Source organism: Mus pahari, chromosome 8, assembly GCF_900095145.1.
Source record: "Mus pahari chromosome 8, PAHARI_EIJ_v1.1, whole genome shotgun sequence".
NCBI lineage: Eukaryota > Metazoa > Chordata > Mammalia > Rodentia > Muridae > Mus > Mus pahari.
This window is the reverse complement of record NC_034597.1, coordinates 9,930,625-9,945,101: the sequence shown is the minus strand read 5'-3', so window position 1 is coordinate 9,945,101 and position 14,477 is coordinate 9,930,625. Positions and strand designations below refer to the sequence as shown.

The 14,477-nt window shown below is 44.3% G+C and overlaps 2 protein-coding genes across 2 annotated transcripts in view; one reads left to right on the top strand and one right to left on the bottom strand.

Annotated features, from left to right (window-relative positions):
- Window positions 1-2,942, bottom strand: part of Nkiras1 (NFKB inhibitor interacting Ras like 1) — an 8,669-nt gene extending 5,727 nt beyond the window's left edge. Inside the window, exon 1 of the mRNA XM_021203914.2 lies at window positions 2,770-2,942. The gene's annotated coding sequence lies outside the window, so the exon portion shown is untranslated. The remainder of the gene's footprint in view (window positions 1-2,769) is intronic.
- Window positions 2,943-3,048: 106 nt separating this feature from the next.
- Rpl15 (ribosomal protein L15) overlaps window positions 3,049-14,477 on the top strand; it is an 18,514-nt gene continuing 7,085 nt past the window's right edge. The window contains exons 1-3 of the mRNA XM_021203822.2: window positions 3,049-3,122; window positions 3,614-3,795; window positions 4,033-4,193. Of these exons, the coding sequence (XP_021059481.1) occupies window positions 3,624-3,795; window positions 4,033-4,193 (333 nt within the window). The 5' untranslated portion in view covers window positions 3,049-3,122; window positions 3,614-3,623. The remainder of the gene's footprint in view (window positions 3,123-3,613; window positions 3,796-4,032; window positions 4,194-14,477) is intronic.

The following is a 14,477-nucleotide window of genomic DNA, read 5'->3' as shown; positions in this document are numbered from 1 at the left end:
AGACCAGGCTGGCCTCAAACTCAGAAATCCGCCTGCCTCTGCCTCTCAAGTGCTGGGATTAAAGGCGTGCGCCACCACGCCTGGCGAGAAAGAAAATTTTATCTCTGAAAAATAAATTTTAAAATGTAATTGCTAGGGCTGGAGAGCTCAGTGGTTAAGAGTGCTAGCTGCTCTTCCAGAGGACCTGCAATGTCTGTAACTTCTGTTCCAGAAGGTCTGGCACCCTCAGTCAGACATACATGCAGGAAAAAACATCAATGCACAAATAAACGTAAATTAAAAATATGTAATTGCTGTTAGGGAAACTAACAGAACTTCACTAGTCTCTCTATTCCATTGTTCTCTTTCTTTTAGCCTCAAACCATCTAAGTAAGAATTTTAAAATCTAACTTTCATTCTCAGAATCATTCAGTAGTTTCCTAGCTCCTTGGCTGTGATTCCAGAACACTGCCTGCTGCTTTTGTCTATTGGACCCCAAGACCAAGTTCTAACACAAAGGAGATTTATTTGCCCCAGAGGGACAGAGGGCATGGAATAGATACAAAGTCAGGAGATAAAGGATGTAGGAGAAGGGGAAAGGGACAAGGGGGCGGGAGGATGGGTCTTTTCCTGAAGGAGCAAAGGCCTCCCTCTGGATAGAGAGGAATTGGACATCATAGGTAACGAGTGGTTTATACAAGTAGAAGGGATAGTCTGGTATTAGGATGAGGTGTTTCGTTTTAATTGGGCATGCTAATGAGGTGAGCCAAAGTGGCCTGTGACTTCCATACTTTGAAAGCTAGACCTTGATAGTATTGATAGCCTCAGAAGAAGGAAGTGGCCAAATAAGGGACTAGATCTCGGTGGCTAGCTTTAGAAATGTAATCTGACGGTTTTTAGAAAGGCAGAGGGAGGGGTTGGAGAGATGGCTCAGTGGTTAAGAGCACCAACTGCTCTTCTGAAGGTCCTGAGTTCAAATCCCAGCAACCACATGGTAGCTCACAAAATCTGTAATGAGATCTGATGCCCTCTTCTGGTGAATCTGAAGACAGCTACAGTGTACTTATATATAATAAATAAATAAAATCTTTAAAAAAAAAAGAAAGAAAGAAAGGCAGAGGTAATGGGAGAGAAAGGCAAGGCCTTCTTCCATTGCCACGTTCAATACACTCAAGTTGGCCAGCGCCCCTTCAGTCCTGGTACTCCTCTGTATTGTCTTTTAACCCTTCCTCTCAGCCATCCATACCCCAGCTTAAAACTCTGGTTTCTGGTTCCTAACTACTAAGCACATTGTGGAGGTTTGAATAAGTATGGCCCCACTGACTCACATGTTTCCATCTTTTACCCGGAGAGAGAGGTACTATTAGGAGGTAAGGAGTGTCACTGTGGGGTGGGGGTGGGCTTTGAGATCTACCATGCTCAAACTATGCCTAGTGAAGCACACCTCTCTCTTTGCTGCCTGTAGATCAAGATGTAAAGCTCTCAGTTCCTTCTCCAGCACCATGTTTGCCTGCATGCTGCCATGTTTCCTGCTATGATAATAATGGACTAAACCTCTGAAACTGTAAGCCAGCTCCAAAGTAAATGTTTTCCTTTATAAAAGTTGCCCTGGTCATGGTGTCTCTTCACAGCAATGAAACCCTTAGACACATTACCACTGAACTACACTCACAGACTTGTAATTTATTCTTCAGCATTATTTTCTAAAAAACAAAAAACAAAACAAAACTTATCCAGGAGGCTGGAGAGAGGCTCAGCAGTTAGAACACTGGCAGCTCTTGCAGAGCCCCCAGGGTTCAGTTCCCAGCACCTACATGGAAGTTTCCAACCACTTCCACCTACCTCAGTGGTACAAAGGTGATGGTGCACAAACATACATCCAAGTAAAAACATAAATAAACACACATAGCCTAAAAATAAACCTTAAAAATTTTTTGAAGACCGTCCTAAAAGAGAAATCATATCCTTCACTCCATCATATCTTGCAAGATTCACCAGATGTGCTTAAAAGAGAAAAGAGTAAGTCAGTTTCTCCCCCCCCCCGCCCCCGCCTCGTCCAGGCTCCACTAGCCAGGACCCTGAGACAACTGTCACTGTACCTACCGCTCAATACCCTCCACTCCTTCAATGTGTGTCCTTTACACTTGGCATCAAAAGATAGTGTTAACGCTTGCTCCCAAAGCTAGAATTTGTGTGTTGTTTAAGCTGCATCACCAACAGCTGAGACAGAGCTCCGCGCATATTAAGCGATAATCTGTTGGATTTTTAAATAGGACAGGTGAGGACTCTTAAAATGCTAAAGCTGCATTTATTCTAAAAGATGAGCAGAGCCACAGACTGATGTAAAAGGTAAACATGATTCCCAAACCTTGGCCACAAACAAGCGTAGATTATTAAAACCGCACGACTGTATGAAAAAAGAAAATTTTGGAACTGCAAAAATTCCAATACAAAGAACGCGGTGCTGAATGCCAGCAATCTGGGCATTTCTTCCTGGAACAGGTCCTGGCAAATGAACAATTTGCTATCCTAAAAACGTCTATAAAATAAAGTCCCCGGGCTCTGACATTAGCACCTCGGGGCTCCCATCCACCACAGGAAAAGTCGGAGGGGGACGGGCGCCACAGTCCACCCGCTAGCCTGGTTCGCGCAAGTCCAAAGTCGCTGGCCGGCCTTAAGGACACGCGCGAGGTCCACGCGTGCAGCAACTTCACCTACGCCCAAGTCACGGCCGTCCTGCGGCCACTGTGCTCCGAGATCACGGAGCGAGGCGTCGGTGGAGACACCAACCTGACACTGCAGGGCAGTGAGACAGTAGCACCGCGGTCCGAACCCGTCCCTCGGGAGCCCGTCCCCGACCTGCTTCCTCCGGCCCCTTGGCGTGACTCGCGCGAACTCGCCGCCTCTCACTTTCCGCAGCCTCGGCTGCTCAGGAGCACTGCAGAGAGCTGGGGGAGAGCATCCGGAAGTGGCGGGCTGTCCCTGCCTGACCCCGCCCACCAGGTTGTCGGGACTACGAGCCCCAAGAGGCACGGGGCGGCTACCCCGCCCCACCGGAAGGAGGGTCGCCGAGGTGGGAGGAGGAGCCACAAAAGGGATTGTGGGAGAAAGGCTTCTTCCTTTCCTCTGGCGGCAGCCATCAGGTAAGGCGGCTGGGCGGTTTTGCGTGTGTATCCGTCGCGAATCGCGCTAGTCTTCAGCCATCCGGCCCCGGCGCTCCTGCGGCCTCGGAGCTAATGCCTCGCACGAGCGCCCAGTGAGGATACGGGGTGGAGAGGGCGCGAATACGCCGCCATCCGGGAGGCTTAAGAGGCGCAATGGCGGCGGGATCCGAGCCGGGCCGGGGACTGAAGGAGGCGTGGGTTGGAAGCCTGGCCTCGGCTTGCCTCTCACAGGCCGCCCGGGTGGGACGAAGCTCTCCTGGCCTTGCTCTCGGTGGCGGTTATAACCCTGCTGCCAGTCCTGGCGGCCTCCCGGAGCATGGGCTAGTCAGTCCCGCCCGCCCAGCCGGCCGGCCTTGCCGCCTCCGCAGAGCCCTTCTCACTCCCGGTGGACGGTGGGGCTCCAGGGCGGATGGAGCGGCCGTAGTCAATGTCCTTGACAGCGATCGCTCTTGCCATTTGCTTCCTCAAAGGTGAACCAAGATGGGTGCATACAAATACATCCAGGAGCTATGGAGGAAGAAGCAGTCGGACGTGATGCGCTTTCTTCTGAGGGTCCGCTGCTGGCAGTACCGCCAGCTCTCTGCGCTGCACAGGGCTCCCCGCCCCACCCGGCCTGATAAAGCTCGAAGACTGGGGTACAAGGCTAAGCAAGGTGCGTGAGGTCGCGATGTGGGTGATCTATAACACTCCCAGAAAAGCCGGCGGGCCTCGGTTTGGAAGTGCCCCCCCCCCAAGAACCCTGCCTAATTTAACTATGCTAAACGTGATATAGGTTACAGATATACTTTAGTCTACATAGTCCATCTATCATTGTAATTAAAAGGAAGCATTGGAAAGTCGTAGTTTCGTCTAACGTATTGGTGATTGGTTGGTTTGTTTGTTTGTGTAGGCTATGTCATTTACAGGATTCGTGTCCGCCGTGGTGGTCGCAAACGCCCAGTTCCTAAGGGTGCAACTTACNGCAAGCCTGTCCACCATGGTGTTAACCAGCTGAAATTTGCCCGAAGCCTTCAGTCTGTTGCTGAGGGCTTGTGGACGTTGTACATCGTGGTGCGGAGCCTAGTGCGCACCACGATGTACAACGTCCACAAGCAGTGGTAGGATATTATGCATATTAAGTCCTTTGCTTATTTTTAGAAGCTTATTAGTCCAGTGTTAGGAAGGCTGGCCAGTTAGAAGATTTTAATTATTGGTCTGTAGTGAGCTCTGACAAGGGTGCAATTTCTGCATAGAAGTATGCTACAAGCCGGACATGGTGGCGCACGCCTTTAATCCCAGCACTCGGGAGGCAGAGGCAGGCGGATTTCTGAGTTTGAGGCCAGCCTGGTCTACAGAGTGAGTTCCAAGATAGCCAGAACTACACAGAGAAAAACCTGTCTGGGGAAAGAGCCGGTGAGGGGAGCTGCTTGTGGACGTTGTACATCGTGGTGCGGAGCCTAGTGCGCACCACGATGTACAACGTCCACAAGCAGTTAAATTGATTTTCCTATGGAGATTTTAAAAGGATTTGATTTCCAGGAAATACTAGACTCAAAGGTCTTGACCTAAAATTCCTTTCTATTCAGTAAAACAAGTAAGTCACTGTATAGAGGTTGTTAAAATCAACTAAAGTAATAAATGTCTGTTAAACAAGTGGACCTATGTTATCTTTTATGTTAAAGCAAATGAAGAACTTGGGAAGGATAGCTAATTGTAGAAATAGCAAGCATAATTTGAGAGAACATGTAATAGTTAACTAAGAATTAGGAAACTGGGCCTGGTACTGTGGCTCAGTTCAGTCCTTAGCACTGGTAAGATTTCCTGCTAAAGTCAGTAGTCGCAGAAACTTGCATTTGTCTTTGCCACCTTAGAGATCGGTCTGCATGGCAGCTAGAGGAGTCCTGTTAAATTGATCCTGGCCTTTTTTGCTGGAAGATAAAGCTCATAGCAAATGATGTTTTTCACGAAGCTGAGCCTGTCATTTTAACTCCTGCCTTCCCTTGTATAGGATTAGGGATCATAACAGGTATCCATCAACATTGTCAGGAAAAAGGATTTCCTGCCTGGAAAAGAACTTGCTGTGTCGATCAAACCATCCTGGAACTTACTCAGATCTACCTACCGCTGCCTCTACACTCTTGGTTTCTTTGAGATATCTTGGGTTAAGATTTTATGTGAGTACACACTATCTTGAGACACCAGTAGAGGTCATCTGATCCCATTACAGATGGTTGTGAGCCACCATGTGGTTGCTGGGAGTTGAACTCAGGACCTCTGGAAGAGCAATCAGTGCTTTCAACCATTGAGCCATCTCTAGCCCAAGACAGTATAAATATATAACTCAGGTTGGCCTTCAGTACTGATATTACAAGCATGCCCAGCTTTCATAGTACTTGATCTCAACTTAGAATAGGTATGTATGCTGTTCCTGTTTTACAATAAAAAATATAATTAAGTGGTGTACTCAAAACCACACAAATTATAGCTCAGGATAATATACACCTTTTACCCTCACACTTGGCAGGAGGAACAGAACAGTGTCTTAGAAAAGGCTATGCATTGCATTAAGTCTGCCTTCAGGTGGTGGTGGCATACAGTTTTAGTCCCAACAGAGGCCAATTGATCTCTGAGCTCAAGGCCAGTCTGATCTACAGAAAGTTCCAGGACAACCAGGGCTACACAGATACCCTGTCTCAAAAAAAAAAAAAATTCAAAAAAGTACCTTTACTGGGTACAAATCTTACTCTCAGGAATAGGCCAAACAGGTTATTGCCCTAGAGGCAATTGGTGTAATCAATTTTATTTAGGCTTTTGGTTTTTTTGAGACTGTTTCTCTGTATAGCTCTGGCTGTCCTGGAACTCACTTTGTAGACCAGGCTGGCCTGGAACTCAGAAATCTGCCTGCCTCTGCCTCCCAAATGCTGGGATTAAAGGTGTGCGCCACCACACCCGGCTTTATTTAGATTTTGAGACAGCAACAGACCTTAAACTGACATTCTACCTTCTGAGTATAGAAACTCAAGTGTTTACATGCAAATCATGTAATCGTGTAAATCGTTCAGTTTACATGTAATGTAAACTCAAGTGTTTACATGATCCTAGGGATGGAATTTAGCACCTTGTGTGTACTGGACAAACACTACCCTATAAGAAATACTTTGCTGTTAAGACTGCCTTCCTATGAGTCCCAAACTGGCCTCAAATTAGCGGCAGTTCAGTATTGGTGGGATTATATGCATGTACTGTCACACCTGGTTCAGGAGATATTAAGATGTATTGCTTATTGTTTATTCTTTTCAAATGGTAGGATATTATGCATATTAAGTCCTTTGCTTATTTTTAGAAGCTTATTAGTCCAGTGTTAGGAAGGCTGGCCAGTTAGAAGATTTTAATTATTGGTCTGTAGTGAGCTCTGACAAGGGTGCAATTTCTGCATAGAAGTATGCTACAAGCCGGACATGGTGGCGCACGCCTTTAATCCCAGCACTCGGGAGGCAGAGGCAGGCGGATTTCTGAGTTTGAGGCCAGCCTGGTCTACAGAGTGAGTTCCAGGTCAGCCAGGGCTACACAGAGAAACCCTGTCTGGAAAAACCAAAAATAAAATAAAATTAAAAAAAAAAAAAAAAGTATGCTGCAAATAGAGGGTAAGTAGGAAACACTGCTTTCTTTAAAAATAATTCACACTGGTCCTAGTGTGCATCTATAATGCCAGCCTTTGGGAGGCTGAAACAAGATTGCTATGGATTCCAGCCCAGCCTGGACTATGTAGCAATACCCTAGCTAAATAGTCTTCATCCCCCAAGAAAACCCACAGCAACAAATCTACTCCCAAGATATTATAGTTGTCTATGCTTTAGCTTCACAAAGCCCTCAATGCATGCTGCTGCTGCTGGCTGTGGTGGTGCATGTCCTTAATCTCAGCACTCAGAGGGTAGAAGCAGGTGGAATTCTGAGTTTGAAGTCAACCTGTGTGGTCTACAGAGTGAGTTCCAAGATAGCCAGAACTACACAGAGAAAAACCTGTCTGGGGAAAGAGCCGGTGAGGGGAGGGAGTGGGGAATGAAAAAAGCGTGCTTTTGAAGAGACACCTAGCATATATACTTTCAAATCAGTTTAAAAAAAAAAAAAAAAAAAGCACCTCATCCGTTCAGAATTAAGTAATTATTTAATTGGCACCTCAACCAATTTGCTTACAACTCTTTGTTCTATAAAGAAGCTACACTATTGGGCAGTGCTGGCTTAGGATCACCTGATAATGAAATTATGCATTATCTAATCACTCAAGTTCTGTGATGGAATAAGCATACTACGTAGGTCCAGAGGTTAATTATTAACTAAGCTAGAGACCATCTCACTCATTAGAAAGGAAAATTCAAAACGTAGTCCTCTTTGGGAATGGAGAAATGGCTCAGCAGTTAAAAAACTAAAACATTTAGAAAAGATCATCATCATTTAAGATCTGTATTTCTTTTTTTTGGGTGGGGGTGGGGGGTTGAGACAGGGTTTCTCTGTGTAGCCCTGGCTGTCCTGGAACTCACTCAGTAGACCAGGCTGGCCTCAAACTCAGAAATCCCCCTGCCTCTGCCTCCCGAGTGCTGGGATTAAAGGCGTGTGCCACCACGCCTGGCTAAGATCTGTATTTCTTGATCCCTAGTAGGACAAATCTGTTGCAAATCAACTCATCACTGGTAACACACCCATCATTAATATCACAATGAAAATTTCTATGTTCTTCCCATTTTCAAATATAATAGTTCTCTAACTTGTTAATGCTTAGTTGTCTGTATTTTTTAGCTCAGGCATTTTCTTGCTGTTGCTCCAGAACCATGCCCTCCTGTCCATCTGTCACCATGCTACCCACTCTGATGGCCATGTACTCACCCTCTGAAATTAATCAAGCTCCTCAAATTAAATGACTTCTTTTATAAGTTGCCTGGTCATGGTGCCTCTTCACATCAATAGGCCGGTTACTAAGGCAATAATGGTCCCCTTAACTTTTGTCCACAGTCAAGAACCTGAAACCTGTGAACATGTTGGGTTACAGAACAAACAGGATAAAGAATTCACTTGACTTGGACATGGGGAATTTTCCATGGCCTAATGTAGATCTAAGGGTCTTGTAAGTGGAGAACAAGCAGAAAGCCTGAGCGATGGCTTTGTGACAATGACTCAGTCCAGCAGCACCAGTTTTGCAGACAGCCAGAGACCACAGGATCACATACAGAGGCTTTTCCCAGGTGTCCACAGGAAACAGTCCTGCCCACATCTGGATTCCAGTTCAATAAGATGGGCCTTGGACCCCCAGCCTACAAGTACTGTGATTTCATAAATTTGTATTTTGTTAAACCAGAGTTTTTTGTGGTGATTTATTGAAAAACATGAGTTCTATATTGTTCCGCTGACTTCTACACCTATCATTTTATCTCTTTCCACACACTCCACAAATTGTCCAACTGTGAGCGGTGACCTCCACAGTGATGAAGGAATTGCCACTCAGGGACATTTGGCAATATTTAGAGATATTTTTGTCTATCACACTGGATGGATGTTTAGCTCCTTAAAGTCCAGTGAGTAGAAGCTAGTGGATACTACTAAACACCCTGAAGTGCTTCTGGCCTAGTAGTACAGCCCTGTAATCCTAGCAACTCAGGAGGCTGAGGCAGCAGGACCCCAAGTTCCAGGCCAGTCTGGGCTACATAATGAGATCCTGTTTAATAACAACAAGAAAAACTTGCAAGTATCTTAATACATACACAGTAGCTACCCCCAATGAATAACTGTACCCCAAAACTAATACTGTTTGGGGAACCCTTTCATCATCTGTATGTAGAAACGCTTTATTTTTCTCACACAGAAAACTAGAATATCTCATTTTCCTCACCCTCAAACACACCTCTCCAATTAGCTGAAGCCGAACATGAAGCAGATAGCATTATGATATTCTGTAGTGGTGAAGAGCAATGGCAGTTTATGCAGCTGTCTCCTCTGATATTGGCCAATTAAAAGAACTGCCTGGTTACTTGAGTGATGTCAGCGTAGTGATGTCAGCGTATTGTAGCTCCCTTGGCTGTTTTGTTTTTACTGCAAATGCCTTAACAATTTAAGTTCCAGCTTGAACTTTTATTTGTGCTGAGTTCAGCCCTTTACATGGGCTCCTTATACACTGAGCATTTACAGGCTGGCACTTCTGGCAGGCAGCCAGCACTCCTGGGTCAGCAGGAACAGTTTCAGCTCAATTTATAAAGCAAAAGAAAGGGATCTGGTTGACCTACAAGGAACAACATTGTAAGAATTAGTGTTAACCACAGTGGTGATTATTCACAATTTGCCTATCTTCCCGAGGAAAAAAAAACCTCCAGAGTAGTTTTCCTCCTTCAATGAAAGCATCCACTTATCTTTTTAATTTTTTAAAAATAATGTTGACTGAGGGAAGGGTGTGCCGTGGGTTGCAAGAAGCTCAGAAGAAAACTTGCAGAAGTCTGTTCTCTCCTTCCCCCATATGGGTCCTGGGGACCAAAATCAAGTGGTCAGCCTTGGTGGCAAGCCCAACCCTTTACCCACTGAACCACCTTGTTGGCTCAATACTTCCATTCTTGCTCTCTTGTAAAAATAAAATTCTTTTAGATTATATTAGAAGACTTGCTAACTAACAGGGTTTTTTTTGTTAATTAATTTATTCACTTTATATACTCATTGAAGCCCCCTCCCTCCTCTCAGTCCCACTCTCTCACTCTCCTTCTCCCTCCCCCTCTTCTCCATAGAGAAGAGGAGTCCCCACCCTCTCCAATCACACAGGTACCAACCCTCCCTGGCACATCAAGTCTCATCAGAACTAAGGGAATCATCTCCCACCAAGGCTAGACAAAGAAGCCCAGGAAAGGGATCCAAAGGCAGGCAACAGAATCTGAGTCAGAGAAGACCTGCTCCAATTGTTAGGAGATCCACATGAAAACCAAGCCGCACATTACTACATAAGCGTAAGGAGACTAGGCCCAGCCCAAGCTTGTGCTTTGCCTGGTGGTTCAATCTCCATGAGCCCCGTGGACCCGGTTAACTCTGCTGGCCTTCTTGTGTTGCCCTTGACCCCTCAAGCTCCCTCCGTCCTTCCCTCACTCTTCCACCAGACTCCCTGAATTCTGCCTAAGTCTGCATCTATTTCCATCAGCTGCTGGATGAAGCCTCTCGGATGACAGTTATGCTAGGTTCCTGTCTCCAAACACAGAAGACTATCATTAATAGTGTCAGGGGTTGGCCCTCTCTCATACGGTAAGCCTCACTGTTGAGACATTGGTTGGCCATTCCCTCAATCCTTGCTCCATCTTTATCCCTGCACATCTTGTAGGCAGAACACATTTTGAGTGGAAGGTTTTGTGGGTAGATTGGTGTCCCCCTCCCTCCACTGGAAGTTCTGCCTGGCTACAGGAGGTCCCCACTTCAGCCTCTATATCTCCCACTGCTAGGATTCTCAGCTAGGGTCACCCCCATATCCTTCCAGAAGCCTCCTCCATCCACCCAGGAGCCTCCCCCATCCTAGGTTTCCAGCTTGTCCCAGAGATGCCCCCACACTGAACTAACAGGAATTTTTTTTTATCTATAGACAATAGCTTAAGGGATAATAAATGAGGTTATTTAGTAGGACCCTCCAATCCAATTCACCTATCTTCTCTTTGTACCTTTAAAGCAATCTTAGAGATCCCCAGATCTAAAATGTAGTTTGCACACACAGAGTAATGGTCTGGGTGATGATAGCTTTCCAGAGCCCAAAAGCTTTCCTCGCATCAGTCCACAAGCCAGCAACGAACCTGGCTTCTCTTTTCCTTGTTTGACCTCTGGGACTTTGTGGTGTCTCTACTTGTTTGCTATTGCTGCTTTAGCTCACTACCAAAAATCTAGTGGCCTGACAACACAAATCTATAATACCTGTAGTATTATAGATACTGAGGAGGCAAAGCCAAGGAAATAGCCAAAAGGCTGAGGCCAGCCTGGTCTGCAGAGTGAGCTCCAGGTCAGCCAGTTATGTAGCAAGAGCCTATTTCACAACCAATCAGAAAGGAAGGTGTGTCCTAGACCTCATAGGACATTTTGAAGATTTATTTATTTATTATATGTAAGTACACTGTAGCTGTCTTCAGACACTCCAGAAGAGGGCGTCAGATCTTGTTACAGATGGTTATGAGCCATCATGTGGTTGCTGGGATTTGAACTCTGGACCTTCGGAAGAACAGTCGGGTGCTCTTACCCGCTGAGCCATCTCTCCAGCCCTCAGGACATTTTGGATTGGACAATATCCCCACCCCATGAAGTATCTTAGCCAGGTGAGTTTTTATAAGGAATTGTCCTATAATTTTATATGATATTCTTTAAATATTTTATTTTTAAAATTTTAAAGATGTATTTCTTAATTTTATGTATATGATAGATGTTTTGCCTACATGTAGGTCTGTACACTGCAGGCCTGCAGTACCAGAGAAAACCAGAAGATGGTGTCTGATACTCAAGAACTGGAGTTACAGATGGTTATTAAGCACTATCTGGTACTGGAAATTGAACTCAGTTCTGGAAAAGTAGCCAGTGCTCTTAAGCTCTAAACTATCTCTGCAGATTTTACTTTTAACTGTGTGTGTGCGGGGGGGGGTGTGTGTATGTGCACATGAATATAGGTGCCTGAGGTGTCCAGAAGAGGATGTCTCAGAATACAAAGAATTGGAGTTTTATCTGAAATATTCACTGACTCTCAACTCCACACAGTATGAACTCAGAACCTTAGAGAAAGCCAAGAAAAACAAACAGTTGAAGGATATACGTAAAGCTCTCCAAGACCTCTAATTGGAAATAGAAGAGAGAAAAAAAAAATCCCACAAACTGATGGAATTCTGGAAAGAGAAAATCTAGATAAGTGAAAAGGAACTACAGATGCAAGCATCACCACAGAATACAAACAATGGAACAGAGAACCTCAGGCATTGAAGACAATTGATACATAGGTCAAAAAATGTTAACTTGAAAATCTTCCTGACATAAAACATCCAGGAAACCTAGAACACTATGAAAAGACCAAACTTAAGAATAATAGAACTAGAAGATTACCAGCTCAAAGGCCCAGAAAATACTTTTTTTTTTTTTTTTAGATTTATTAATTTATTATATGTAAGTACACTGTAGCTGTCTTCAGACACTCCAGAAGAGGGCGCCAGATCTCGTTACGGATGGTTGTGAGCCACCATGTGGTTGCTGGGATTTGAACTCAGGACCTTAGGAAGAGCAGTTGGGTGCTCTTACCTGATAAGCCATCTCACCAGCCCCGGAAAATACTTTTAACAATGTCATAGAAGAAAACTTTTCTAACCAAAAGAAGGAAATGCTTATAAATGTACAAGAAGCTTACACAACCCCAAATAGACTGAACCAAAAAAGAAAGTTCCCTTGCTATATAATAATCAAAACACTAGGGCTGGAGAGATGGCTCGGAGGTTAAGAGCACTGTCTGCTCTTCCAGAGGTCCTGAGTTCAATTCCCAGCAACCACATGGTGGCTCACAACCATCTATAATGAGATCTGGTGCCCTCTTCTGGCATGCAGGATACATGCAGGCAGAACACTGTATACATAACAAATAAATAAAAATCAAAACACTAAACATACAGAGCAAAGAAAGAATATTAAAAGCTACAAGGGAAAAAGGCCAAGTAACATATAAGGGAAGACCTATGAATCACATTTGACTTCTCAACAGACACTCTAGGCCAGAAGGGCCTGGGAAGATGTGTTGCAGACTGTAAGAGACCACAGATGCCAGACTAGCCTACTGTACACAGCAAAATTTTCAATCACCATAGATGGAAGAAACAAGATATTCCATGATAAAGTCAAATTTAAACAATATCTACCAACAAGTCCAGCCCTACAAAAGGTGTTAGAAGGAAAACTCCAGCCAAAGGAGATTAATTATACCCATGAAAACACAGGCAATAGATAAATAATCTCACACCAGCAAAACCAAAAGAAAGGAAACAAAGTGCATGCACACACCACCACCACCACTAACAACAACAACTTAATAGGAATCAATATCAATGGACTCAATTCTTCAGTAAAAAGACATAGACTTACAGAATGGATGTGAAAACAGGATCCATCCTGCTGATGGAAACAGGAAAACACCTCCCATCACTCAGAGTAAAGGGTTGGAAAAAGATTTTCCAAGCAAATAGACCTAAGAAACAAGCTGGTGTAGTCATTATAATATCTAAAACTTAAAACTAAAATTAATCAAAAGAAACAGGAAGGGACTCTTCATATTCATCAAAGGATAGATCCACCAAGATGATCTTTCCATTCCTAATATCTATGCCACAAATACAAGGGCACCCATGTTTATAAAGGATATATTACCAAAGCTCAAGTCACACATTTATCCTTACACATTGATAGTGAGAGACTTCAATACCGCGCTCTCCGCAGTGGACAGATCATCCAAACAAAAACTAAATAGAGAAATACTGGAGGTAAGAGACATTATGAACCAAATTGTCTTAACAGACATTTATAGGACATTTCACCCAAACACAAATAATATATCTTCTCAGCACCTCACAGAACATCTCCACATACTCAGGCACAAAGCAAGTCTCAAAATATACAATAAAGTTGAAATAATCCCTTGCATCTTGTCAGACCACCACACATTAAAATTGTATCTCAACAGCAGAGACAATTTAGAGCCTACAAACTCATGGAAACTGAACAACACTCTACAGAATGACTGTTAAGCTAAGACAGAAATAAGAAAAGGAATTAAAGACTTCCTAGAATTCAACAAAAATGAATGAACAACATACCCAAACTTATGGGACACAATGGAAGTAGTGCATAGCACTAACTGCCCACACAATTGGAATTTGGAAGCTGGGCAGTGGTGGTGCACACCTTTAATTTCAGTACTCCAGAGGCAGAGGCTGGTGGATCTCTGTGAGCTTGAGTCCTTGCCTGCTCTACAAAGCAAGTTCCAGGACAGCCAGAGCTACACAGAAGGGTAGGGAAAGAGGAGGAGAGGGAGGAGGGGGAGGAAGAAGAGGAGAGGGAGGAGGAGGATTAGAGGAAGAAAGGAAAATAAATTAGAGAGATCTCATACTAGCACTAGGACCAAAAATAAAAAAAAAAAAATGTAAGAAAGCCCAAGAGGAGTAGACAGTAGGAAATAATCAAACTGAGGGCTGAAATCAATGAACTAGAATCAAAGAGAACAATGGTAAGAATCAATGAAACAAAGAGTTGGTTCATTTAGAAAATCAACAAGATAAACAAACCTTTATTCAAACTAATTAAGAGAGAGAGAGGGCTGGTGAGATGGCTCAG